At 44.6% G+C, this 27,750-nt stretch overlaps 1 protein-coding gene across 1 annotated transcript in view; it reads left to right on the top strand.

The window, feature by feature from the left end:
- PTPRT (protein tyrosine phosphatase receptor type T) overlaps positions 1-27,750 on the top strand; it is an 831,114-nt gene that overhangs the window by 88,297 nt on the left and 715,067 nt on the right. Inside the window, exons 4-5 of the mRNA XM_044919044.1 lie at positions 10,519-10,600; positions 19,260-19,375. Of these exons, the coding sequence (XP_044774979.1) occupies positions 10,519-10,600; positions 19,260-19,375 (198 nt within the window). The remainder of the gene's footprint in view (positions 1-10,518; positions 10,601-19,259; positions 19,376-27,750) is intronic.

The following is a 27,750-nucleotide window of genomic DNA, read 5'->3' as shown; positions in this document are numbered from 1 at the left end:
AATTGCTATGTAGACCCATGAAATCTAGGGCCTGCCAGGCTTGGATTCAACTGGAATTGAGATCCAGTCCCTTTCTCAGGGATCAGGCACTAGCATCTGGCACTCTGGAGGCTTAGTAACTTCACGTACAATTTAGGGGGGTGCATCTCATGGGGGGGGGCCACTTTCCCACACTTCACACACTCCCCCATCTCCTCTCTTTCACCTCCCCTCTTTGCTGAGCAGCAAACTCTCCTCCTCATTTTATTCAGGCCTTCTGGGGCTGGGATGGGAGAGAGGCTCTCTTGATTTCTCCCTAAGCAATTCCTCTCCATGAAAATATGTGGTCGTCTTCCTAAGAGGGGTGCTGGTGAGCCAACATTTTTCTCTCTTTGGAGAAAATGTTTGCAGCCCCTTAAAACTTTTGCTGTACAGATTCTCTGCTCAAGGACTACAAAAGGTGAGGATAGAGTGCCCACTCCTTTAAAGCATGTCCTGACCTATCCATCCCTTCCCCCAACATGCACACAACCTGCTTTTTGGAGAGGTTGAGGGTGACTCATCTCTGAGCCTCTCCTGGGAAATAGTTCCTGACTTTGTCCAGCAGCTCATGCATGGGGAGAGGTTTGTGCCTTTCCATGTAAGCCTTAGGAGGTCTCTAAGGTTCCAGGGTCTGGGGCATGTGTAGTTGACCGTAGGTCCATGTAGTGGCCTTGGGATTGAAGAATGTCCTGCCGAGCAGGTGAGTTTCCCAGCCTAAGCCTTCTGCCCCATCCCTGCCTGTCAGAGTCCCTGCCCCCATACACTGACATGGAGCATCTCTGGGTGTTGGCATGGTCTACTTCTGCCCACCCTCCGCCCTCCATCCTCTCTGCCCTCCCTGCCACCTGTAAACAGCACTAAAGTAGCCTCTACAATTCTTTACCCACCTCAGTGCCAGCCTCGTTGAGAGAGTTCAGTGCTGAGGGGACCTGCCTCAGCAGGTGAGTTCAGATAGGCCTTAGAGGGTCCAGCATGGACCTTTTTCCTTTCCTTTCCCTTCTGGCTCTATTTCTGATACATCCAGTCTTGTTATCTGTGTTGACTCCTCACTCCCCAGGCATTGAGGGGGTCTATCTCATGGCAGCTTGCATGATTTTTATAAAAAAAAAAAAAATTGTAATTCTGGAGTGGCATGCCCGAGATAAGACCCTCTTGGCTCCTGTATGCTTTGTGAGCATTTTGCTCTGAGTGATCTGCCAGTGATGGGGAGGACTTGCCCCAGTTCTGTCTTGGGAAGTGCTGTATTCTCCACTGTATCCCCAGCCTGCCCTGTGGTGTAAATATCCTGTGGACCCTAGTTCTAGGATCTGAGGAGTCTGGAGACTTCATCAGGGATTTCGTGGGCTGCCATGGTCTTTTTCTCTCTGCTTCTGTACTTGGTCCCCATCACCTTTCCCCAACTCCCTTGGTTTTTGCAACTCCATATGGCTCTTTATTTCCATGTAACTCCATGTGGACCCGAAGTCCAGCTTGTGCCAGTTTCTTACAGTGGGGACTCCTATCAAAGAGTCTGTTGAGTGCGGGAACTTCAGTGGAAGCTTGAGGTGGGACTGGAGGTAATAGTTATGTTGGGTGGTGCATTAGCTTCTTCCTCCCCCCAGACCTAACACTGTTCCCTGGGATTCCTACTCTTACTGCCCATCCCTCTCCCCAGACTAAGAACAACAACAATAGTAATATTTATCAATATATTACCATTATGTTGCAAACCCTTTAAAATTATTAACTCATTTAATGGAAAGCCAGAGCATTCTTTCCCTTGTTTCTTATGGGATATTTTTCTCCCATGTTTGATTGAAACCCAAGTCTAACCTACCCTGATGCTTTAAAAAAAATTCTCAAGAGGAATTCTGATAAGTGAAAGATTCTCTCTCTCATTCTAGAATTGTTACTTCTGCAGAGGAAGGGAGAGCGAACAGTGAACAAATGTGTTTTCCTATCACCCATTCTCCCATGACCAGCCTTGCATTCATTAATGGAACACTTATTAATAATTATGATACGGGTTAGACACTGGGTCATGATGCAAGAAACAGTCCAAGTGTTAAAAGAGTTCAAGTTATACTTTGATTAACTGGAAAAAAAAAGTTAGAATTCTGCTTAACCATGTGTTTTGGTTAAAAGAGATTTGGACTGCTTTCCACTGAAGCCCAGTAATAGGTGTGGCTGTGCACTGTGAGCTAGGAGCCCAGGGCCTCAGTTCTCAATCTACCTCTGGCTCCCCTTCTGAGCTTTAGTAACACAGCTGTGCCCCCCCCCCCCCTTTTAGGGCTTTTGAGAGACTGGATCAAGACTATGTAACAAATGGTCAGTATTGCCAGCCTTCATTATTGTGGTTATATTTCTGTTTTTATTATTTTTATTATCATTCAGTCTCAGTTGATGAGGTGTCCTTTCTGGTCAATACCAGTCCCTCACTGGAGTCCTGATCCCAATTGACTCCTCCTTCTAGAAGCTTGTTTCATTGATTCCCTCACCCCCTTGTGTGTTATCCTATTCCCTTGATTCATTTCTCTCTACCTAAAATCATGCTTAAATCTCTACCATCCCCCCCCCCCAAAAAATCCTCTATTGTGCTTTTAGCACTTGACCTTTGGCCCTAGCTCTCTTCTCTGAATTACCTACTCTGCATTCCATGGTGACCTCATCTAGTTCATCAGTTTCAAATGACATTTAAAATGTCATTGGTATGGCATTTAAAATGTCACCGGTATAGCCAAAGCTACCATATTTGTACTTCTGGTCTTAAATCACCCATGAGCTCCAGAAACAGAATGCCAGGGCCTCACTCAACATATCCATTAAGATGTTTACTTGGCATCTCAAGCTTAGCGTGGCCAAAAAGAAATCCTGATGTTGCCCTGCCTGTGTGCCCATCACATGTTCCTTGTGTCATCTTCCTGTGTCAGTAAATGACACCAGAATCAACCTAGAAGCTCAAGCCCCAAGTTGAAGGGTCCTCAATGAGTCTTCTCTTTCCTTCACTTTTCCCCTCTTGCTCCCACAGCAATGATTTCATCTCTGCCTTCGAAATACCTCTCCAGCCATCGACATCTTTGTTTTCCACCACCTTCATGAGAGCCATCCTTATCTTCCCATTGATGACTCCACTTTCCACAGCAGAGCCAGGAGGATCTCTGTAGAATGTAGATTAGATTATGTCACATCCCGGCTTTAGAACTTTCGGTGACTTAGAGGAAAATTCAGGCTCCCTGCCATGTCTTGTAAGACTCCATGTTGCCTGACCCTCCAGCTAATGCTCCAGCCTCACCTTGTGCCTCTCTAGCTTACTCACTGTATCCCAGCCACATCAGTCTCATTCCTGTGCTCCCATATCATCCCCAACTCTTTCCTGCCTCATGGCCTTTGCCCTCGCCCCCACATTTTCCTTGACAGGCTACTTTCATCCTTCTGGTCTCAAGTATCACCTCCATAGGGTTCTCTCCTGACCACTCTAAGTAAAGTAGACCCTCCTCCCCTTAGTTATTCACAATATTCTATTTATTTCCTTCATAATACCAATTATAAAATGAGTTTAATTTTATATATTTATTTAATGTCCATTTCCATTCGCTAGAATATGAAGTTCATCAGAGTTAGGACCTTAATTGTCTCATTCACTTTTATAGCCCCAGCATGTATCCCAGTGTTTGGTACAGAGGAGGGTCTCTGTAAATGCTGAATGCATGCATGAATGAATGAATGAATGAATGAATGAATGAAGATACTGTTTCTGTTCCCAGTGGGTTTGGAGTTTAGGGAATGAAATGATTTGGGAACAAGCAATTACAAGATGGGTGCTATAGTGGAATTAATTATGCCATGGTACATGACATAGTAATAATACAGCATGAAGAGAGACACAAAAATGTAATGCACCTTAGAGCATTTAATTTTTTTGTAAGTATAAAGTAGCTCATTCTTTTGCAGAAAATTTAGAAAAATCTAGAAAATTACAAAGAAAATATCCATCTGCCATAATCTTCCTGGTATCATTTAAAAGATGCATTCAGAGATTATTACCACTCCTACTTTATCTTTTTTGAATTACCTGCTCAAGTCACTTGCCAGCTTTTCTTTTGGAGGATTTATTTTGTTGATTCTTCAGAATTCTTTTTTTTTTTTTTTTAAAGATTTATTTATTTATTTGAGAGAGCAAGAATGAGAGAGAGTACATGAGAGGGGGAAGGGTCAGAGGGAGGAGCAGGCTCCTCACTGAGCAGGGAGCCCGACGCGGGACTCGATCCCGGGACTCCAGGATCATGACCTGAGCTGAAGGCAGTTGCTTAACCAACTGAGCCACCCAGGCACCCGATTCTTCAGAATTCTTGACACAAAACATTATTTATCTTTTAGCTGACCTAGATGTTACAAATACTATTCTCAGCTTGCCATTTGGCTTTTAATTTTGTTTCAGGCTTCTGTTAAGAAAGAAAACATACTTTGAAATCATAGTTATTATGGAAGGTATTACATATTTAAGAAATATATAATATTTCAATTTTAAGAAAATGATTAAGATTTTGTCATTAATTTTTAGCCTTAGAAAACTTGTCAGAAAATACATAGGCCCAGACCTATACAGCTTGTTCTTTTTTTTAAATTTTATTTTATTATGTTATGTTAGTCACCATACAATACCTCATTAGTTTTTGATGCAGTGATCCACGCTTCATTGTTTTCGTATAACACCCAGTGCTCCATGCAGTATGTGCCCTCCTTAATACCCATCACTGGGCTAACTCATACCCCCCCCAAAAAAACCCCCTCAGTTTGTTTCTCAGAGTCCATAGTCTCTCATGGTTCATCTCTCCCTCCGATTTCCCTCCCTTCATTTTTCCCTTCCTTCTCCTAATGTCCTCCATGCTATTCCTTATGTTCCACAAATAAGTGAAACCATATGATAATTGACTTTCTCTGCTTGACTTATTTCACTTAGCATAATCTCATCCAGTCCCATCCATGTTGATGTAAAAGTTGGGTATTCATCCTTTCTGATGGCTGAGTAATATTCCATTGTATATATGGACCACATCTTCTTTATCCATTCATTTGCTGAAGGGCATCTTGGCTCTTTCCACAGTTTGGCTATTGCAGACATTGCTGCTATGAACTTTGGGCCCCCAACATGGGAGCAGCCATTTACATAAGCCAGCTGTTAACCAAAATAAAGAGTCATATTGATAACAATACGTTAATTGTAGGAGACCTCAATACTCCACTCTCAGCAATAGATCATCTAAGCAGAAAATCAACAAAGAAACAAGAGCTTTGAATGACACACTGGACCAGATGGACCTCATAGATATATACAGAACATTCCACCCTAAAACAACAGAGTACTCATTCTTCTTGAGCGCACATGGAACTTTCTCCAGAATAGACCACATACTGGGTCACAAATCAGGTCTCAACCGATACCAAAAGATTGAGATTATTCCCTGCATATTCTCAGACCATAAAGCTTTAAAACTGGAACTCAATCACAAGAAAAAATTTGGAAGAAATTCAAACATGTGGAAGCTAAAGACCACTCTGCTCAAGAATGTTTAAGTCAACCAGGAAATCAAAGAAGAACTTAAACAATTCATGGAAACCAATGAGAACGAAAACACATCGGTCCAAAACCTATGGGATACTGCAAAGGTGGTCCTAAGGGGGAAATACATAGCCATCCAAGCCTCACTCAAAAAAATAGAAAAATCCTGAATTCACCAACTAACTCTACACTTTAAAGAACTAGAGAAAAAGCAACAAACAATGCCTAAGCCACACATTGGAAGAGAAATAATTAAGATTCGAGCAGAGATCAATGAATTAGAAACCAGAAACACAATAGGTCAGAGCAACGAAACTAGAGGCTGGTTCTTTGAAAGAATTAATAAGATCGATAAACCACTGGCCAGACTTATCCAGAAGAAAAGCGAAAGGACCCAAATGAATAAAATTATGAATGAAAGGGGAGAGATCACAACTAACACCAAGGAAATAGAAAGAATTATTAGAAATTATTATCAACAACTATATGCCAATGAGCTGAGCAACCTGGATGAAATGGATGCCTTCCTGGAAACCTGTAAACTCCCAAGACTGAAACAGGAAGAAATTGACAACCTGAATAGGCCAATAACCAGTAAGGAGATTGAAGCAGTGATCAAAAACCTCCCAACAAACAAGAGTCCAGGGCCTGATGGATTCCCTGGGGAATTCTACCAAACATTCAAAGAAGAAATAATACCTATTCTACTGAAACTGTTTCAAAAAATAGAAACAGAAGGAAAGCTTCCAGACTCATTCTACACCTTGTTCTTTGAGAGATTTGTTGAAGTTAGTCTTTAGCCTATAATCTGATCTTTGTGTTAAATAATCTATGTTTACTAAATGCATTATTATTCATATAATTTTATTATTCATATATTCATAAGATACAAGCACATACTTACATCTTTGTTTTTTTCTGTTTGGCTGGAGTCTAAGACATGAGCTAAAGTTTTCAAATTTTGTTTTTATTCCTCATCATTTTCTCTTTTTAAGTCTATTAACTCATACATTTAAAAAAATGACATTTTATTTTATTTATTTTTTTATTTTTTTAAAGATTTTATTTATTTGAGAGAGAGAGAATGAGAGAGAGAGAGAGCATGAGGGGGGGAGGGTCAGAGGGAGAAGCAGACTCCTCGCTGAGCAAGGAGCCCGATGCGGGACTCGATCCCGGGACTCCAGGATCATGACCTGTGCTGAAGGCAGTCGCTTAACCAACTGAGCCACCCAGGCACCCAAAAATGACATTTTAATCCACTTAATGGTTTTTATTTTTTTCCGGTTTAAATTATACTTTGACACTTTTACATTATTTTTACAACCACTGTTTTCTGTTTATTTGCATTTTCCCATTATGCCTTTGTTTAACTTGTTATTTTTAAGTTAACTGGGTCATTTTGTGTTAGGTTGTTTATCTTCTAGTGTACAATTAGATTTTGTTTATTTAGACAGTCTGAGACCTTTTCTCTATTTTAACCCATTTATATTTATTGTCACAACAGAAATATTTTTTCTTTTGTCATTTTTATTACACAGTTTGAATGCTTTCATGTTTTTAAATATATTTTCTGTGTTCTATTTTATTTTTTTACCCCATGGCCTTTGCTTTTGTTTTCCTTTCAGTTATTGAAAATATATTTAGATACTTAATTCTTTATAGTAAGGTCTTCTGTTGACTTTCTTCTCTGCAGGCTGTGGCATTTATCCTTTATTTAGCCTTTTATTTCTGCAGACTTTCCCACACTCCCTACACATTTTTGTTTCTGTGCCACTGAAGGACCCTGTTATCTTAGTAAACCCCTCTTCCAGAGCAGTTGTCATGCTAGTGTCAGATGCTCTCTGTTTGGTGTGACTGTCATCCCCAAGTCATTTTACATAATCCCTAGGGAGCCATGTGTGTTGTTAATGGTTGATCTTACCACCCAAGGAAGCTGCCTCTTGGCAAGTATCGCCACCCTCTCCACCAGTTCTCTGCTCTCTCATTATAGCTGCTGGAGTTCTGGGCCCCACTGAGACCACTGGCCTCTGAATCCGTTAACCGGGAATGACCACATGGGCCACAAAAAGTTTCCACGTGAATGTTTTCCTGTTGGTCTCATCACCCATCTTACATTCTATCCACAGGCTTGAAGTGAGGAGTGAAAGACAGGAGGGAGAAGAGTCCATTGTATAGGCTGTTGAGGTAGTAGAGATGAAGAGCAATGAAGATTTGAACCAGAGCCATTGGACTGGAATCAAATTGGCTTTGACTTACAAAATGGTTGCTTCATATGGTTCAACTTAATAGCAGAAATGGAAAGACATGGCCAGATTTAGAAATACTAAGTCAGAATCAAAAAGAAAATGAGAAGCAAGGCAGAAGGGGAAGCCCCAGCAGATGCCCAAATCCCAGTCGTCAGTGACTGGGTGGATCATAGGGCAACCCACTGAGGCCCATATTTCAGGAAGGATAATGGGACTGTGGGGGAGACAATTTGATAGGGAAGCTGTTCAGATTTGTTGCATACAGACTGTGTTTGAGGCATCTGTATATAGTATCTGCAGAAAAATGCAGATCTCTTAGTTGGGTGAGACTGCTGTTCAGTGGAAAGTATGGAGCGGGGCTAGACTTGGGATTGTCGGTGAATTGGCAGCCATTGCAGGGTGTGCTCAGTAAAAACATGAGTAGAGGAACCTGACATTTCAGGGATAGATGTAGGAGGAGAAGTGCCTACAAAGAAACTTATGGTAGTGTAGATAGTCCCAGATCTGTGAGGAAAAACCATGAGAGTGAAGTGTCACTTGAGCCAAAACAAGAGAGATCCAGAAAGGGAGAAGCTACAAACATTGATAATTGTAGAAAAATGGTCAAGTATTAATAATTATTGGCAAACATTGAGTACCAACCATGTGCCATACATTGTTCTAAATAGTGTATTAACTCCTTTAATATGAAAACTTATCTAGTAAAGTGGACACTATAATTACAGATGAGGAAACTGAGGCACAGAGCAGTAAGATAACTTGCCCAAAGTCACACACTAGTGAGTGGTGTAGCCAAGACTGGAACCCAGGCATTCTGATCCAGAGCCCAAGCACTACACTATCTTCCTTCTTAAGATAAGGATTGAAAATTGTCCATTAGATTTAGCAACTCTGATGTTACTGGTATTTGCCATGAGAGCAGTTCTGGGGAAAGTGTTGGGGACAAAGTCGAGGTCATAGTGGGGGGTGGAGTCTTGCAATGGGAAGTAAGGGAGTGTTGAGAGTGAGCGTAGATAAAACTGTTGAGAATCCCACATGTGATTGAAACACAGCTAGACTGTGCTGGAGCAGAACCTGTTGGCCAAGGGTAGCTTTTAAAGAATAAGAGAAGCCCCAGTATTTACGTGTGCCAAAATCAGGGATAAAAGAGTTCAGAGATACAGGCTAAAGAGAACCAAGAAGGACCAAGAAGCTGGAACAGGCAGTAGAGGTGAGGAGGGGTCAAGAGCACCAGCACGCCTTGAGGAGAGGAGGCAATGGTTGGTTGTGGTAATCCGAGGTGTAATCTAACCTCTGATTGATGGGCAAGAAGTTAGAAATGAGCCCCTCTCCTGTCCCCTTACCTGTTGAAGATGTGCTGTGGGTGTGTGCTGGGATTGGGTGGGTGATGTTGAAGGGGGACATTTGTGTGGGGCACAGCAGTGGAGAAGGCAAGTTTGCAATAGACTTGTCAAATTTGGAATGAGGGTGTGAAAGAATTAGGGCTTTGAGTGAGATCAATGTGGATGGTTAGCTAGTGTGGTGGGGCGGCCCTGGGCTTGCTGAGAACACAGGAGGCCCGGGCCATCATACAGGCTCTAGGAAGGGTGAGGTCCAGGGTACGATGTGAGCCGCAGGGGCAGGTTTAAAAGGAGTGAGGGGCAGGAGGCTGTGTCAGAATACCGGTGGATGGAATTTCCGGTTTCTGGAGTGGACAAGGATGTGGATGTGGCCGAAGCTGCTTGGGAGATAAAGACCATGGAATTAGGGAGGTCAAGGGCATTGTTCATGGTGTTCACATAGGCAGTCACATCTCCTAGGCGAAGTTAGACAGTGGGTGGCAAGGAAAGCTGTTAACTGAGTTTTAAAAGCTCTACTGAAATACACGGTTTGGGTGAGAGAGTCAGAATGGAGAATTTAAAGAACTTGTTGCCTTTGGATTCCTGGATACCAGCATTTGTGCATGGGGCTTATCTTCAAGAGGTGTTATTAAGAAATTCAAATGGGAGAGAGAGACAAACCAAGAAACAGACTCTTAACTATGGAGAACAAACTGATGGGGGGAGGAGGGAATGGGACCAGAGAGGAGAGGGGGGCTGGGGGGGATTATTGGACAAATAAGGGATGGGGGTCGAGGAGTGCACTTGCTGTGATGAGCACTGGGTGTGGTATGGAAGTGTTGAATCACTGTGTTGTACACCCGAAACTAATATAACACTGAATGTTAACTGTATTGGAATTAAAATTAAAAAAAAAAATTCAGATGGCATATATTCCTGGGGGATGTAGAATCAAATCAGGGTAAACCCTCCTTGGCTTATGGTAGCTTCCAAGGTAAGCTCCTCTGTCACACTTCATAAGAAAGTTGGGGTATTAGGAAGTAATTCTCCTCTTGCTTCACTTGAAACAACAATGAAAAAGGTGCAGATTGGGGTTTCAGGCCATGCTTCGGTTGTTCTTCTGCATTCAAGCGTTATTTCTGAAATCCATTAAAAATGTTCCATGTGGCTGACTCTTCTTTTGCTGGTCATTAGAATGTGGCCTTTTTTTTTTTTTTTTTAATCTTGTTTTGAAAATCCGAGTCCATTGCCAGGGTAGTGTACAAGGCTAATAGAAGGCCTCTTGGGGAGGTTCTGGTGGGAAGCTGAAACATAGAGGGTTTGGGGGCTGGGCAGCTTCCTGTGATGCCTACAACTACTTCTGTGAAATTGACTCCCACCCTGTGTGTTGCAGGTGATATTTGAATCCGTCTCTTTGAAGGGTCATCCTGGCTACATCGCTGTGGACGAGGTCCGGGTCCTTGCTCATCCATGCAGTAAGTCTGCTCCCTCCTCCTCACACAGCCCCAACTCCCTGCCAGACTGGGGAGCTTGGAGCCTGCAGTCCCCCCCATTCATTCAGCTCACAACCATCTCTGGCTCGGTCTCTCTTTTTTAATCCTTCAGAAATGCTTACACACTCAGTGCAATCAGTCCTGAATAAATTCGTAATTTCGCCGGCCTGTTCAACAGGCAGCACCTACAGGAATTTGCAGAGAGTGGCAAAACATCTTCGTTTGAATCTGTCTCCGTCGTTAACGGAGTCTAAAGTCCTGATTGTTAGTGGGATTCAGACCACCGAAGTGGAAGAATTAGAAGGCTTTGGATAGAATCTTGTGCAATTGTCTTAAAAAAAGACCACCACCAAAACACTGAGCAAATTAGTACACTGTTCACTCACAGGGAAAAGTACCCCAAAGCTATTAATTCTTTAAAAGTAATTTTAAATACACTCATCAGCTCTGTGTAGGCATTGGGAGAGTTTTCTCACAGTGGTTAGTGCTCACGGTCCAGTGTCAAGAGTCCTTGAAGGCATACCGCTCCTCTGTGCCCATCCAGTCTCCCCCTTGAAGTTCGCTCTCTTTGCTGTGTTTAGTCTCAGATATCGTAACATGTTTGTGCAAGGACCTGTGGTTCCCAGTTTCACGAAATCCCAGAGGGGAGTTGGATGGCATCCTATCTAGTGACATTTGGTTGGGGGGGCTGTAGTCAAAGGAATATGCATGGGGGTGCTGGCCGCCCCCAGGAGGGCTAGCTGGGATACCAGCCCCATTAGTTTGTTAGCATTCTGCATATTGGAGATTCCCATTAATTTCTTGGCAGCCAGCTGGTTCCAGGTAACTCCTGGAGGGCTCGCTCTACTCCGTCCTCGTAGCCATGAGTTACGCTATTGGTTGTGGTGCAGTTTGCTATTTCCTCAAGAAGTGTCATGCCCCTTGTTAGAGGCCTTTCAGTCCTTTCATTTTGGGGCTCTTCTCATGTCCACCCCATCCATGTTGCTTTAATTGAAATGACGCTTTCCACTTCTGCTGCAATGAATTTGTTAGAACTTGAACATCACTTCCTTCCCCAGCACTAGAATGCCAATTGTTTGACTCATTGCTTAGAGCACCTCTCTGGAGGAATTTGGGACAGGCTCCAAGGGGTTTTGGCTAGGCGGTGTTTGGGATCATTGTGTTTTGTGTCTCTGCAAGGGAGCCCTTCTCCCCCGAAACCAGCCAGCTTCTCAGGAATGCTGAGATCATACGAGATTCTTCATTACTCTGGCCTGAGCTTCCTGCCCTCTGGGTTACTTGCTGGGTGTTTGGGATTTCCTTAGGTGGGTCTGTCCATGCAGTCATGCCTGCTGAACCAGACCTCATGTGAAGAGGGTCCCAGAAATCCCCCCAGCCATGCAGTGGGAATTTCCACGTCTGTTATAAGGCCCAACCTGATTCCTGTTCCTTATTCCAGCCTCAGCTCTGCCTTAACTCCAAGCGCTGTTGCCTTAACTCCATGCACCATTTATATAGTAGATAGTTAATCCAACTCACCCCGATTAAGCCTTCCCCTCCCTGGCCTTCTGGGAATCAGGATTAGCTGCCCGTTAAAGAATGACCTTTGATCTCACCCTGGACAACTGCTGCAGGACGTGTTTGCCCTCCCTGTGGTCCGCCTAACCCCACACACTCAGCTCTGCCCAGCTCCCAGTTTTGAGGTGGTCTCTGTGAGGCAGGGTTCAGTTTCCCCAAGCCCTGCACACATCCCATCCTCGCTGGGGACGCTCACCTCTGCTGTGTCCAGCTGCATCCCTGCTTCTTACCCTATACTTGGTTTTTCTAGTAGGTGACTTTTGGCCCTTCCCGGGAGAATCTGGCCTGGCTCTCTTGTCGGGGATCCCAGATCTCTCTACTCAGAGTGGGGAATTTTCACCTCTGTCGTGAGGCCCAACCTGATTCCTGTCCCTTGTTTCAATCTCAACTCCGCCTTAACTTCAAGCACTGGTTTGCTGTTAAAGCCAAATGCTTCCTTCTCTCTGAGACGTCTGTATGGGAAAGGGTTCTCTGGAGGGTGTTTAGATGCTTTTACACCCTAAAGCCTCATGCCCCCCCCTTGGAGTACCTCCCCGCCCCAGCCTCACTGGGGCTGCTCCTGAATTTAGGATTCTCCCTGACAGCCTTGTATTCCTCCTGCTGAGGAGTGTGGATTGCATGGTTATGGAATTGCTGAGAGCCAGTTAGCCAGCAAATGGGCCACAGGATATAACTCAGAAGGACGTGACTCTGGCTGTGTTCCTGGGTAATGGGAGTACAATGCAGAGTTTAGCCTCGATGCTTAGGCGGCTTGGGCTTAAACTCCCCAGAAATCAAAAAGTGAGGACTCTGTGATAGTGGCTGGAATTGGAAAAATTCCACTGAACAGTATGTACAAATCCTGGCGGTGCGTATAGTCTGCAGGGGTCTGTGCACACAGCTCCTGAGTTGCATAGAGTTGAGCGGTGCCTCGCAAAGGCCCCTTCTCCAGTTGGGTGCTCAGTCCACAGCCACTCCAGCTCTTCACTCCTACTTTCTTCAACAGGTAAATTATTGCACATGAGCTATGTGTCAGGAACTTGTTCTGGACATGGGGGGCACTTCAGTCATCACGTTGGTTAGATCCTTGTCTCCATGGTGTTAGCTGAGTGGCAGAGGGAGGAAAGCCACTCAATAAGTAATAGTAAGTAGTAACAAATGTAACTTCAGATAGTGATAGTGTGGTGGAGAGAATAAATGTGAGTTGCTGTGGTTGGGGAGGGCTCCTTAGGTAGAGAGGGCAGGGGATGAGTCTGGGCACCTGTGGTCTGAGCTGACACCTGAGTCCCTTGTGCGGTGATCTAGGGAGGGGGGGCAGGCCAGGCAGAGGAAACAGCAGGTGCAGAGGCCCTGCAGTGGGAATTCACAGGTGTTGCCAGAGTAGCTAGAGTGTAGGGAGCACAGGGAAAAAGGGTCTGAGTGAAGGTTGCGGAGGGAGGCTGAGGCCAGGCCGTGGAGGGGCTGAGTGTCTCGATGAGGTTAGGCTTTGATCAAAACACAAGGAGGCGCCCCTGGAAGGATTTGTCCCAGGGATTGATTTGATCTCATTTAAGTGTTTAGAAGATCACTTTGGCTGCTCTGCAGAGAATGAGCTGAAGGAGAATAGAGAAGCCAGGAAGACCGATCAGGAAGGAAGTTCTGGAGTCATGGAAGAGGTAGGTGGCGGTGGCCTGGACCAGGCTGGTGGAGAGACGTCTGTTCACCGTTTGGCATGTGTTTACTGAGCATGTACTCCAGGACAGGCACTATTCTGGGTTTATGCACATTCATTCTCTGTCCTTGGGGGCTTCCGTTGAGATGGAAGACACTGGAAATGAAATAGTCAAGTAATTAATTATATGATCTCTAACAGGGTAAATTAGTTGGCTAAGACTGCCATACAGAATGTTACATGCTGGGCAGGCTTAAACAGCAGAAATGTATTTGCCCACAGTTCTGTAGGTGGAATTCCAGGGTGAAGAGAGCAGGGTTGGTTTTTCCTGAGGCTTCTGTCCTTTGCAGCTGGCTGCCTTCTTGCTCTGTCCTCACATGGGCTTTGCTCTGTGTAGTGTTCCTGATACGTTTCTGTGTGTCCAAACCTTCTCAGGACACCAGATAGATTGGATTAAGGTCCACCCTAATAAAAGCCCTATCTCCAAATACCGGCACACTCTGAGGTGTGGAGCAGTAGGGCTTCAATATCTGAATCTTTTTTTTGGGGGGGGGGGGACACACAATGTAGCCCGTAACAGATGGTCAGCAGTGCTATGAAGAAACAAAGCACAGAGATGGAGAGAGGTGGACAGGTGAGAGAGAGATTTAGGAGGTAGAGTCCGCTGGTCCTATTTGATGGGTTGGTTTGGGAGGCAGAGGCATCAGAAATGGTGCTCTCCTGGGTTTGTGGCTTGGGCACCTGGCTGGTGCAGGCTGCGGTGGTGTACGTCTCTGGAGCTGAGTGATGCCTTCCAGCGTGCCGACCGTGTGTGCATCCTGGGGGGCTCGGGGGGCCGTGAGTCATGCGTGCTGCTGGTGGCTCCTTTGCACTGATGGCGCCTTTTGCCCCCAGAGCCTTCGTGTGAGTGCATTTATGGTTTCACTCACGGGTGCTAAAAACTTAACTATATTGAGAAACATGCGTTCTCCTCAGGCTTTGTAATTCTCCACTTCCGTCCTACAAAACATTTTTTCTCTTAATATCAGGTCAGCACTTATCAATAAGCTATTCTGCTAAATATTCCAAAAGTTCCAGGGCCGGTGGGGTGGGGGCCGGTTAGTGCCTGATTTGCAACTGTATTCTCGATCGATTTGAGCTGAAGTTAACCACTTCCCATGATTGCCGTGCAGCTTCCAAAACACCGACCGACAGACAGGCATAAGACTCAAAGGAAGTGATTTTCTCTTACAAACTGAAGCCTCTCGTCTATATTTTATAGCCCATTTAACATTTTTGTGGGATTCTAAAAGTATTTTAGCCATTGTCACCCCTCTGCTGTTGTTCTCGGTGTCAGCTGTGAGCAGGGACACCACAGCTGCAACCGCACACGAGAAATGTCGGCACGATTTTCCACCCGGTCTCCAAGTTTCTAGCTCCCAAGTTGACTTTTAGAATTTTTTAAACTCTTTTTTTCCCCCCCATCACAACCTTGCAGGGCCATGTCACTGAGCCCACGGAGCGTCTGCAACACGTTTCTAATGTATGTACTGCGCTTTCTCCTCAATCGCATGGCTTCCTACTGAGCGCTGTCAGGTTTAAAGAGCGAGATAAAGGGCATAATACTGTGTCTCCAGATGCTGCGCTGACATTGGCAGGAGTTTAAATGTCACCAACATCAAGGCATTTTGCCCCAAATGCACAGCCAGTTTGCTGTTAACCCTCCTTCAGTGGGACCCCACTTTGGGGGTGCTGGGTCTTAGTGGGGAGTGAGGGTGGGATGTTTAAAACCACATGCTGGAGACTGGGCTGGGCCCCAAGGTCAACCGTGTTTGGCCCCAAGTTGGCAAGTGGAAGCTGGCGGGATAAATTCTTTCCCTGAGCTATAGATGCTGGAGGAAAATCATGGTGGAGAGAGCATAGGGCTCAGAAGTAGACCGGAGGGGGAGAGAGAGAGAGAGAGAGAGAGAGAGAGAGAGAGAGTGTGTGTGTGTGTGTGTGTGTGTGTTTTGCGGGGAGAGGGAGGGTCAGAAAGGCCAGGAGCTCAGAGAAGTGGCCTGAACAGGTCGCCAACATAAGGAGGCTCCCCAGTTCTGGGTAAGTTCTTGTGTCGGGAATGTTGATCTAGGGCTAGCAGTCATGTGATCCACAGCATGCTGCCTGGAGGGTTGGGGGCATCCCTGGATTTATGGAGCCAGACAAGGCAGGACTGGCCAGTGGGAATTGTTCTAGATGACTTACATAGGAGCTAACAGAGACTGCACGTGTGAAGAGCTTGCCTGCAGATGTGTTTTGTTAAGTCTGCATGGCGTTTTAATGGAATTTAGTCAAGATTTTAGAATGAGATTTCACATAAAATCGGATTTCTTACTTGGGTTGAAAAATTGGACGATTGGCTGCCCTGAGCAAAGTACTGTGGAGTGGCCTTCTCTGCTGGATTTGAGTAACCCCCTTTCAAGGGGTCATGGGGTCTTTATCCATCTCTCCTCAGGCCCTACACTCCTCAGTCCCTCCTCAGTGCTGAGGCTGGTGTCAGATACCAGTTGTCACTGTGTGTGCAACGTTACTGTTCTCACAGAGAGAGAAATCTTTATTTTACTATTTTTTTTTTTTTTAAGATTTTACTTATTTGGGAGAGAGAGAATGAGCGAAGGGGAGGGGCAGAGGGAGAGGGAGAAGCAGGCTCCCCGTGGAGCAGGGAGCCCGATGCAGGACTCGATCCCAGGATCCTGGGGTCATGACCTGAGCTGAAGGCAGATGCTTAACTGACTGAGCCACCCAGATGCCCCCAAATCTTTATTTTACACAAATCTCTATCAAAAGTGGGAAAGTGATTATGGAACAAGGAGGTGGTGTTTTGTTTTTGTTTTGTTTTCCACTGAACCACTTTATTCATTGATATAACTGGCTTCTGTGGGTGCATGGGTTCAACCTCACTGCTATAAACCATCCATGTTCCACCAGAATATTAACCCTAGGGGCCATTAAGCCTCTAAATTCTCTACCCCTTAACCCAGAAGGGAGGGAGGAAGAGGGCCTGAAGATGAAAGAATCCAGACAAAAGTTCTGCTGCTAAGAAGCCGGGAATCAGAAGCAAGCAGGGGACATTGATCCAGAGATCCATTTCCCATTGTACAAGTTCCAGAGGTTAAACCATTTGCCCAGTGTCCCCAAGGGTAAGGACAGACAGACGTCCCTTTGTGAAACCCAGCACAAAGCCTCCCAAGATTGGAGCTGAGACTGTCGTCCCTCCCTGCATGGAGTGGCTGTTCCCTCCCTTTTAAACCTGGGGTGTAAAGGGGCTTACAGGGTTTACTTTTAGTCCTACTTGAAGAATTGACTTGAACTGAAAGTTGCAAAAATAACTTTATAAAATTATACAGGAGGGGCGCCTGGGTGGCTCAGTCGTTAAGCGTCTGCCTTCGGCGCAGGTCATGATCCCAGGGTACTGGGATCGAGCCCCGCATCGGGCTCCCTGCTCTGCGGGAAGCTTGCTTCTCCCTCTCCCACTCCCTCTGCTTGCGTTCTCTCTCTTGCTGTGTCTCTCTCTGTCAAATAAATAAATAAAATCTTTAAAAAAAAAAAATTATACAGGAAAGCCAAAAGGAAACAATTTCAGACAATCAAAGCAGCATGGTATTTGTCAGGTTGACCAGATGCTGGAATCTTCAGTTTGGAGAAGCCTGCAAGGAGAGGTCTCCCCTGTGCCTTTGCTGCTTGACACGACTTTAGCAGTGGGGTCCTGAAGGTAGCATGAGGGGGTCCCTGAGCTGTTGTCCTTTTTTAAGAGCCTGAGAAGAAGGTGTGTTTTCACACAGCAGGTCTGCCTCATCATGCCAAAGGTTTGGCTTTGGCTGAACTCTCTATGTCATGACACACATTGGTAGAGCAGGTAGTTCAAAGTGGGAAGGCCATGGGGACAAATGGCTGGGAACAGGATGACTCATGATTAAATACTTGGGAGCAATGAGAGGAGCCTTGAGTCAGCACAGCCTGGCCTGCAAGCCCTTTCTCTCAACCCTGACACCACTGACCTCCCATTACCCAGGAAGCCAGAGAATGTATGATTTAAATGTTGACATTTGGGCTAAGATTTGGACTGAATTCTGTTTGTCTCTTACTAATGCCATGTAGCTTTGAGCAAATTAAACTCGTTGAGCCTTGGTTTCTGCCTCTCTGAAAGGGGAATAGTAATACTGTCTGCTTTACAGGAATGTTACAAAGTTAAATTAGATAAAGCATGTAAAGCATTTATCAGAGTGCCTGTCATTGCCAGAGCTTTAGATAAGTGACATTATTGCTTTTAGTCGTCTCTCTGGGTATCGGACTCTCTCTGAAAAGATGGCCAGAGGCCCTTGTTGAACCTTCTTGGTCGTCTTAACAACTGTTCATTTGGGCTCATCGTGGTGTAGTGGCTGTCCAGTTTATCATTGATTTGGTTGATGTGCTAGGGGATCCTTGGCACTTTTGTGCCTCAGTGAAGAAATTCATATTTCTAGACATTGGTTAGCAACCCATGCATCTTGGGTGAGCTCAAATAGGTGAGACCCTGACTCCACAAACAAGGAAAGAGATGAACCCATTACCCCACATGAAACAGTTTCATTCTGGGATGATTACTCACAGACCCTGTGAGTTTCATTTATTTGAAAGTCCCTTTTCCTGTTATGCCAAGTCCCCAGAGCAAATGTCGTCCATCCCTCCCATCCTTGAGAGAGACTGTAGCTTAGAGTTCAGAGTGTAGACTGAGTGTTGCTTGAGTTCTCTGTGCCTCAGTTCGCTCACTGTAAGACAGAGATGATCCTGCCACCAGCCGCGTTGGGTTCAGTGAGTTACCGTGTGTGGACCCCGCACAGCGAGTCCTGTGTGAATGACAGCTCCTGGTTTTCTCCTCCACCTCTTCTCCCTCCTTTGCTCTACCTTCCTTATCATCTTCCTCATCGGCGTCCTCACCATGGCCAGGCGTGTGGGTCTCAGGCTCAGAGGTGCTTTGCTTCAGCTTTCCTCTTTCTGCTCTCAGGCTGGAGGGAGGACTTCTCTCTGATGAATCCTCCCCATGTCCCCACCTTCAGTTTTTCCTTCCGAACATGCCAGTATTGCCCAGATGCTAATAAGTGGGATTTTGAGGCTCCGAGAGGCCTGGATTCATGTCTTGGCTCCCTCACTTTCTGGCTCTCTGACTGTGCTGAACTATGTAAGTCCTCAGAGCCTTCATTTTCTGATTGTGAAATGGAGATGTTACCCATCGCCTGGATATTGGCGGGGTTTAAGTGAGGCGATCACGTGAAGCTCTTAGGACAAGCAGTGCCTGGCTCACAGTAAGTGAGCAAGCAACAGTAGCTTTGCTGCGCCAGGCCACTTCCCAGGTGCTGATGCCCCGCTGCCCAGCGCTCGTCCTGAGCTGCCGTCCACCCATGGGGAAGTGCTGCCGGCTGTTGAATTCAGCCCTCACGTGCAGTTTGGTTTCTCTCCTAGGAAAAGCACCTCACTTTCTGCGGCTCCAAAATGTTGAGGTGAACGTGGGGCAGAACGCCACATTTCAGTGCATCGCTGGTGGGAAGTGGTCTCAGCATGACAAACTTTGGCTCCAGGTAAGGATGGGAGTGGCCCCCTGCTCATGCCTGCCCATTCCTCGGTAAGGGCAGAAAGCATGTGCTGGGATGAAGGGCTCGGTGTGGGTAAGGGGAGGGGATATTTTGATGTGCCTCTGCTCCTTGGATGATACTCTGCCTCCATGATCTTGTGAGATCTTCACTCTAACTTGGTTCTGTAGGCATCAGGATACCCATTTTACAGATGCAGAAACTAAGACCACAAACCTAGAAGTGCCAGAACTAGAATTTGTAATTATGCCCTTTCCACGCTGCCTTCTAACAAACTTTGTCCTTTAAGGCCAGACCCCCAGGGCGAAGGCAAAACTTAATACTTTAGATTCTGGGTATGTGGAATCATGAAATCTTCACTGGAGGGACCTTAACTACCCAGTGGTCCACCGGATTCCTGTCTGATGGGTAATGCTCTTCCACAGTATTCTGGTAAAGTCTGATAAAATCACCCTTTGCCAGAATATTTCACTACATCAGCAAAGCCATGTGTTCTTTGGCTGAAAGAGTCTCTCAAGAAAGTCAGGAGGAAAGAAGAAGAAGGTAGCGGGAGGGGAAGAATGAAGCGGGGGAAATCGGAGGGGTAGACAAACCATGAGAGACGATGGACTCTGAAAGACAAACTGAGGGTTCTAGAGGGGAGGGGGGTGGGAGGATGGGTTAGCCTGGTGGTGGGTATTGAGGAGGGCACATTCTGCATGGAGCACTGGGTGTTATGCACAAACAATGAATCATGGAACACTACATCTAAAACTAATGATGTAATGTATGGGGATTAACATAAGAATAAAAAAAAAAAAGAAAGAAAGGAGGATGTTCTGAGTTTGAATCTGTTCCGCTCTTAGGTCTGCTCTTTGGCCTTACTTTCAAAGCAAGATAAGAGAGGATCTCTTTCAGTGGAGGTAGGGGAAAGGATGGGACACAGAATTAGACACAAATTGTTGCAGCATCAGAGATGTTCCCAGGGATGCTAATGTAGAAATACCAGTGAGTAGCCACATGGGCTATTGAACGTATTTTGGTTTTGTTTTTTATTTTACACAAATTCATTGAGGTTTCATTGAGATATAGTACTTAAAATGGGTAATTTAACACATTTTCACGTGGGTATATTTGTGAAACTGTGATCACAGTCAAGATACTAGACATATCCATCATCCTCAGAAGTTTCCTTATTCCCATTTGAAATCCCTCCTTTCTGCCTTCCTTACTCTCATCTGTCTCCAGGTGATCACTGATCCGTGTTCTGTCACTGAACAGTTGACCCTTGATCTTGCACAGGTTTGAACTGGGTGGGTGCACTTATACATAGATTTTTTTTTTTCCCAATAAATACAGTACAGTACTGTAAATGTATTTTCACTTCCTTATGATTTTAACATTTTCTTTTCTCTAACTTCACTAAGAATACAGTATATATTAACTATGTTATCGGTAAACCTTCTGGTCAACATAGGCTATTACTCATTTAGTTTGTGGGGGGAGACAGAAGTCATACACATATTTTTGACTGTAGTGGGGCTTGCTGTTTTTAACCCCCATGTTGTTGAAGGGTCAACTGTGTATTCATTTGCATGTTCTAGAATTTTATATGAAGTCACACTGTATGTACTCTTTTTTTTCACTCAACAGAATTACTTTGAGATTCCTCTATGATGTGTATATATGAACTTTATTTAAAATTTTTTTTGTTGAGTAATCCTCCATTGTATGAAGATACCATGATTCCTTTATACATTCATCTGTGGATGGACATGTGGGTTGTTCATTTACCGGTTATTTAAAAACAAGTTGCTATGAACATTCATGGACTTGAATGGACGTATGGGCAAATGCTTTCATTTCTCTTGGACAGATGCCTAGAAGTGGAATGGCTGGGTCATCTAGTAGATGTGTAACTTTTAAAGAACTGCTGAGCTGTTTTCCTGTATGGTTGTACCATTTTGCATTCCCATCAGCAGTGGATGGGAGCTGTCTTTGCTCATCAACATCCCTGCCAACGCTTGGTATGGTCATTCTTTTTAGTTTGAGCCATTTGAACAGGTGTGTAGTGGTACCTCCTCGTGATTCTTGTTTCCCTTTCCCTCAGGACCAGTGATGTTGAACTCCTCTCCATGTGCTCATTTGCTGGCATTCGTGTGTCATCTTTGGTGCTGTGTCTGTTTCAGTTTTTTTTTTTTTTTTTTTTTGATCCTTTATTATTGGTTTGTTTCCTTATTATTGCATTTTGAAGTTCTCTTTATGTTCTGGATACAAATCCTTCATCAGATACATGCTTTGCAAATATTTTCTCTCTTCATCTGTGGTTTTTCTTTTCATTCTCTTAATTGTAGCATTGGAAGAGCAATTTTTAAATTTGGATGAAATCAAATTTATCATTTTTTCTTTTTTGGATCTTGTCCTGGCATCATTTGTAAGAAATCTTTGCCTAACTGAAGGAGACAATGATTTTTTTCTTCTGTTTCCTTCTGGAGATTTTATAATTTAGCTTTTACATTTAGGTCTGTGATCCATTTTGAGTTAATTTTGCATATGGTGTGAGGTATGCATTGAAGTTCTTTTTTCTTTTGGTGTGCATTTAGGTATCTCCATTGTTCCAACATCATTAGTTGAAAAAGAGCCGCCTTTCTCTGCTGTGCTGCTTTTGTCCACAGAGATAGGGGGCTATCCCTGGGCCCTTGCTCCCGTTCCATTGATCTCTTCGTCTATCTTTATGCCACTATCACACTAACTTGGTTACTGTAAGCTTTATAATAAGTTTTGAAATCTGGTATGTTAGTCTTCCAGTTGTTCTTCATTTTCACAGTGATTATGGCTGTTCTATGTCTTTTGCACTTCCATATGACTTTTAGAATCACTTTGTCAACTTCTACATGAAAAGCCTGTTGGGATTTTGATGGGGATTGATTGCATTGAATCTGTAAATCACTTTTGCAGAGAACTGACTATCTTAGCAATAATGACTTTTGTGAGTCTGAACATGGTATAGTTCTTCATTTATTTAAGGTCTATGGTGATTTCACTCAGCACTCTCTGTAATTTTCAGTGCATAGGTCTGACACATTTTTTTGGTCAGACTTATCCTTGGTATCTGATATTTTTGGTATAAAAAGATCTCCATTTCTGACTTTTTACTGCTGCTGTATAGAAATACAGTTGACTTCCATATACTGATCTTGTATCCTACGACCCTGTTAAGGTTACAATGGCTATTTACATTTAAATTAATTAAAATAAATAAAATTCCGAACTTAGACGCCCATCATACTAGTCGCGTTGCAGGTGCACAGTAGCCACGTGCATCTAGTGGCTACCATGTTGGACAAGCGCACACAGGACATTTGCAACACTGCAGAAAGTCTTAGTGGAGAGCATAATCTGAGCTTCAGCAAAACAAGAATATTGGTTGGAAGACGCTAACTCCAGTTACCTCTACCTTCATTTATTGAAAGATCTCCACCATCTCTTCTGGCTGATCTAGTTTGGATGTTGGTCCCCAGCCCATGCCCAGCCATCTCTCTGCACATGGATGGAAGTTCATAGTATTGCTTCTCTTCTTGCATTTGAACCCATTTCCTGCAGTTGGAAAATCCCTGGGTGAAAAAGCATCTCTCGGGGCTGACCATTCTTCCTTGCTCCGTAGCAGTGCAGTAGAATGAAAAGAGTAGTAGTGCCCGACCCTCTTGCTTCCCCGGTCTGCCTGCAGACCACAAGACTCACGGTAAACTTCCATGTGTCACTCAAGTATTTAGTGTTAATTCATCTTTCAGTTGTAATTCGTATTCATGTGCATCGGGCTCTCTAGAAGCTTTGTCATTTCGACGGCATTGCCTCGGTTGGGTCAGGAGACCGAGAAAGAGCAATCACAATATTTTCAACACCTTTACTTAGCTTTTCCAATTATTTTATGGTGATTGTTGTTGCATTTCTGAGTTGCATGTCCTAAACCTTGGCTTTATCAGCAGGAGGATTTAGAAGGTAATAGAAGTATTGGAGAAAACAGAAACATATGGTGTGGAGCTCTTCCACATCTTATTTATTTACCTCCTTTTCAGTGTAAACCAAATCTTATTTCACAGAACGTTTTTCAGGTGGCTTACAATGGGACATAAAGCATGACAAGATAGCATAAATTAAAAGTGAGGCAGCGGGAGATAGGAAAGGAACACACTGCTGCAGAGCTGGTCATAATGTTAAAACTGCGTTTCTCCACATCTGTGGCTTCCTGGGTTGAGGGGGGTGGGTCACGGGCGGAGCCCACCGCACCGCAGCTGCTAACCGCATAAAGGAAATTTGTCAGATACACAGTTCAGAGTGTCCACAAGATAAACACAAACCAATTGCTCTGGAAACTTCTAACTTGTTCACACAGAAGCCAGACAGGAATTGTTCCCAGGAGTCCTCATAAAGAAAACAGCGTCTGATGTAAGGCACGGCGTTCTGTCTATTGAGGGCACACAATTGAGCTTCACGGGCTCGTTTCCTTTATTGGTGCTCTGTGCAAAGGCAGTTTGGGGAGGTGGTCAAAGAGGGAGGGGATGGAGTTGGGCAGTGAGATGGGACAAAAGTCCCCAACTCTCTGCTAATATGTCTCTATCCTGGGATACTTTAGATATACCTGGTGAGTGAATAGTTTCAATAGCTACTCCTTTAAGGAAACCACCAGAAATATTGTCTCCTTCATCTATACTTCAGGAAATACTGGAAGGTAGATGGTTTACACTGTGCTGTCTGGTAAATGCTGCTTGGCTAGTTAAGTCCAGGCTTACATTCAGCAGTGTGGTTGGAAGTGAGTTAACATCTTTGTAGAAAATATGAGGCACCTGTTATGACAGCTGCCTGCCGATCAGGAGGCTGCTGCACCCTGATCCGACATGGGCTGAGGCAGTAGTGAATTTCTCATGAGATGCTGCTTTGGATCTGTTCCAGCACCTGGAGGAACAGCATACAGACTGGCCACAGTTCTTTTCCACAGATCAGGGCTTTTGTGACTCAGTCTGAAAATTTCCAAAGTAAGCGAAACAGGTATACTGTGGCCAAGAGTCTACCTTTCAACAATGCTATTTCCTTCTGTAGCTTCCAAGAGACACTGAGGCATCACTGTTGGTCACCAAAGATGGAAACGTTTTTTTATCCACCAGTTTTAAGTCAGGGAAATAAAGCCAGTGACTCTGTTTCCAGAATAATATGTCATTGCCCCTTCTCTCCAGCAATGAGATAAATCCCTATCATCTGTGTTGGAGAGAATGATTGCCTTCCTTTCTATAGAGTGGGACTCTATAGCGTGCTTATCCTTAAGTGCTTTCTGATCATAAATTAGTAAGTTAAAAAGGAAGACCAGCCCATACCCCTGTTTACTGTCTCCTGGAAACTTTATATGCCCTTTAGAAACCCCCAGCTGCTGGTGCCAGCTTTCATGGAATTACAGTGCACACTCTACCTAAGAATCAATGGATAGGATCTATGCAAAAAACATGTATCCCTGAGCCTAGAACAACACTAGTCTTTTAGGGAAAAGGCTGATAGAGGCCACTAAAAGTTATAAACAAGCTCATCTTGTTTGGGGGCGATTTCTCCTTGAGAAGAGTATAATGCCATGGTCTATGGTGGAAGGGCCTCATTCATAACTTGCTAATTCCTTATGTGATACATTGGCCTGAGCAACCGAAACTTAAAATTTTTAAGGATTTCTGAAGCAAGTAGATGGTGTGCGCCCTGAGTGGAACGTCCAGTAAGCAAAGCAGCCTGCAGTTTGGGAAGCCCTTTAAAAAACAGAACAATGCTCAGGGTCCAGCTAGTTGGAGGTGTGCTGACAGATTATCAGTGCAACTCAGGGAAAATGTGTATGTGGGTTCATCTTTTCTGGAAAGTAATTTGGCAGTAGGTAGCTAAAATCTTAAAAGTACGTGTTCTTCCCACAAGTAATTTTACTTTTGGGAATTTAAGAAAATAACCAGAGAGAGAAAAAAAAATGTATCTGCAAATATGTTCAAAAGGATGGAACCTGAAAACATCCTGAACGTCCAGCAGAAGGGACTGAAGAAGTAAATGCTGGAATGGAGTCATTAAATATCAGATTATAGAAGTATATTGAATGCCATTTTCACAATAGGCGTTTAAGTGAAAAGAGCAGGTTATAAGACAGTGTGTTCAGTATCTTTTTTATCAAAAATAAACAATGCATATTTATGCACACAAATATAGCCATATTTATATAAATAGTATTATACGTTAATGCTATAAGACACATACCAGGGACACTTAGTAATTGATCGTGATGGTAGATTATGTATGCTTTGTATTTTTACCTTTTCTGTTTCATCCAAATACTTTGAAATGAATATAGGTAACTAATAGAAACAGAAAAAAACCACGAGGCCCCACAGACTTAGAAGCAGCCCCCCCCCCCCCCACTTTCCCTCACACTCTCCTCACCAGCAGATACCGTTCATCTGAGAGGGGGTTTAGAAATATTCTGTATGTGGCATCTGGTCTTTATGGAAGACTGTGGCTCATGGTGTCAGCCCCACCGCAGGGCTTATTTCCAGGCGTCCCTACAAAGGATTTGCTTCCCCACAGGTTGTACAACAAATGACATTTGACGCGTCACAGAAATGAGGCTGTGAGTCCAAGCGCTTGGCACAGATCTCAGTAGGGACAGCATATGTGTCTCAACAAATCACAAGCATTGGACCGGGAGCAGACCCTAATCTGGCAGGAAAAGGCTCTTGCCCTGTGAGTGTGTCAGCTCCACACCAGTCACACCAGGGCTGACAAGATAAGCAGACAGGTCAGTCCTTTCTGCAGCTGATGTTTCCAGCCAGCCTGGTTCCCTGCTCTCTGTAGGGCTGCCGCTGGCTCGGGGCTGTGCATGTGCTGGACCCGGCTCTTACCTCCTACGTCTGTACCACGTGTCCCTTCCGTGTGGGTAATAACACAGCAGCTGACATTGATAGCTTGGTTACACATAGGATGGACTTGATTCTCATAGCCAGGCTTTCAAAGAGTTGCTACTTTTAGCCCTGTTTGTAGATGAGACTAAGCCTTGGAGGGGGTCAGTGAGCCCCACAGGCCAGAGTCCCGTAGGTCCTGAGCGGTGGAGGCAGGATTGGAATGTCTGTGTCACATTCTTACATTCTTCTGTCCTGAGCGTCCTTCCATGGTCACCTCGTAGACCTGACACTTAGGTCACCATGCCAGACTTTCCTTCCCTACAGGTGGCTTCCTATTAAAAATTTTTTATTTAGCACATATTTATACACTGTTAATTCACACTGTACTAGATTTGTGTTTCTCAAATTTACAAAGAAAAATCAACAAAATATAAATACCCTTGGAATTTTTTTTTTTCCCCAAATTGCTCCCATCCAGTTGCCTTCTTACTTTTCCCCTTCTTAGCCATATTTCCTAAACGTGATGTCTACACTTGAAGAGTGGCTCTCTTGAACTACCCCCACCCTCTTCCCAGAAGTGGCCCTCGTGAAGGTCACTGGTGATTTTCTTGTTGCTAAAGCCAATGGTGGTGATGGTTCCTTATACATTTCTTTGTTTGATGATGCTGACCGCCCCTCCTTGGAGATCTTTCTGCTCTCTTGGTTCCACGAAATCATCTACTCATAACCATGAAAGGTCTGAGCGTTTACCTTCTTTGCAGGCCGTTAGCCTGCACAGATTCATAGATGCTGGCAGAAGATGTGAGACTCATGGGTCAAAGACAAAGGACTTCATTTGTCACCACACAGCAGGCAGCATGACCTTCATGTTTGGGACAGTTCCTGCCCTCCACCTCCGCCCCCAGCCAAGTCCAGTGAGAATGATGTGAGGGTGGATCTGGGCCAGGTTTGCTTACAGTGGGGAACCCTGTGCTTAGGAATCCCCAACTTTTTATTGTTAGCTTTATTGAGATATTTATAAAGCATAAAGCTTAGCAAGTCTAGAATTCAGTGCTTTTTAGTGTATTTGCAGTCATGGCCCCATCATCACATGCTTTGTCTTTCCTTCTTTTCACCTGTAGTAGGTACCTTAGATCAAAAAATAGCTCCTCCAGGCAACCCGGGGGATGAAAAACTTGCTGGGCTTTGGATCTACAGAAGGTTGCTTTCTCCCCAATTTCTCTGTGCCTGATACATGGACCCCTCCTCCGTCATCCTTTGCAGCACATCTCTGAGGACTGTAGCCAACTCACACCTGGAAATTTCTCTTCACACACTTATTCTTTCCTCCTTCACTTCCTAATGCCCTTTCCTGGGGGCCTTCCCTTAGCCCACCCTCAGTTTATGCACTTCAGGATTTGATTTCTGCTCCTCCCAGCCTCAGCGCCTGGGACCTGGGGGAAGAGTGGTGAGCGAGGCGCACCTGCTTCA

Source organism: Neomonachus schauinslandi, chromosome 10, assembly GCF_002201575.2.
Source record: "Neomonachus schauinslandi chromosome 10, ASM220157v2, whole genome shotgun sequence".
Taxonomy (NCBI): domain Eukaryota; kingdom Metazoa; phylum Chordata; class Mammalia; order Carnivora; family Phocidae; genus Neomonachus; species Neomonachus schauinslandi.
The sequence above is the reverse complement of the archived record's forward strand: the minus strand, read 5'-3'. Positions and strand labels throughout refer to the sequence as shown.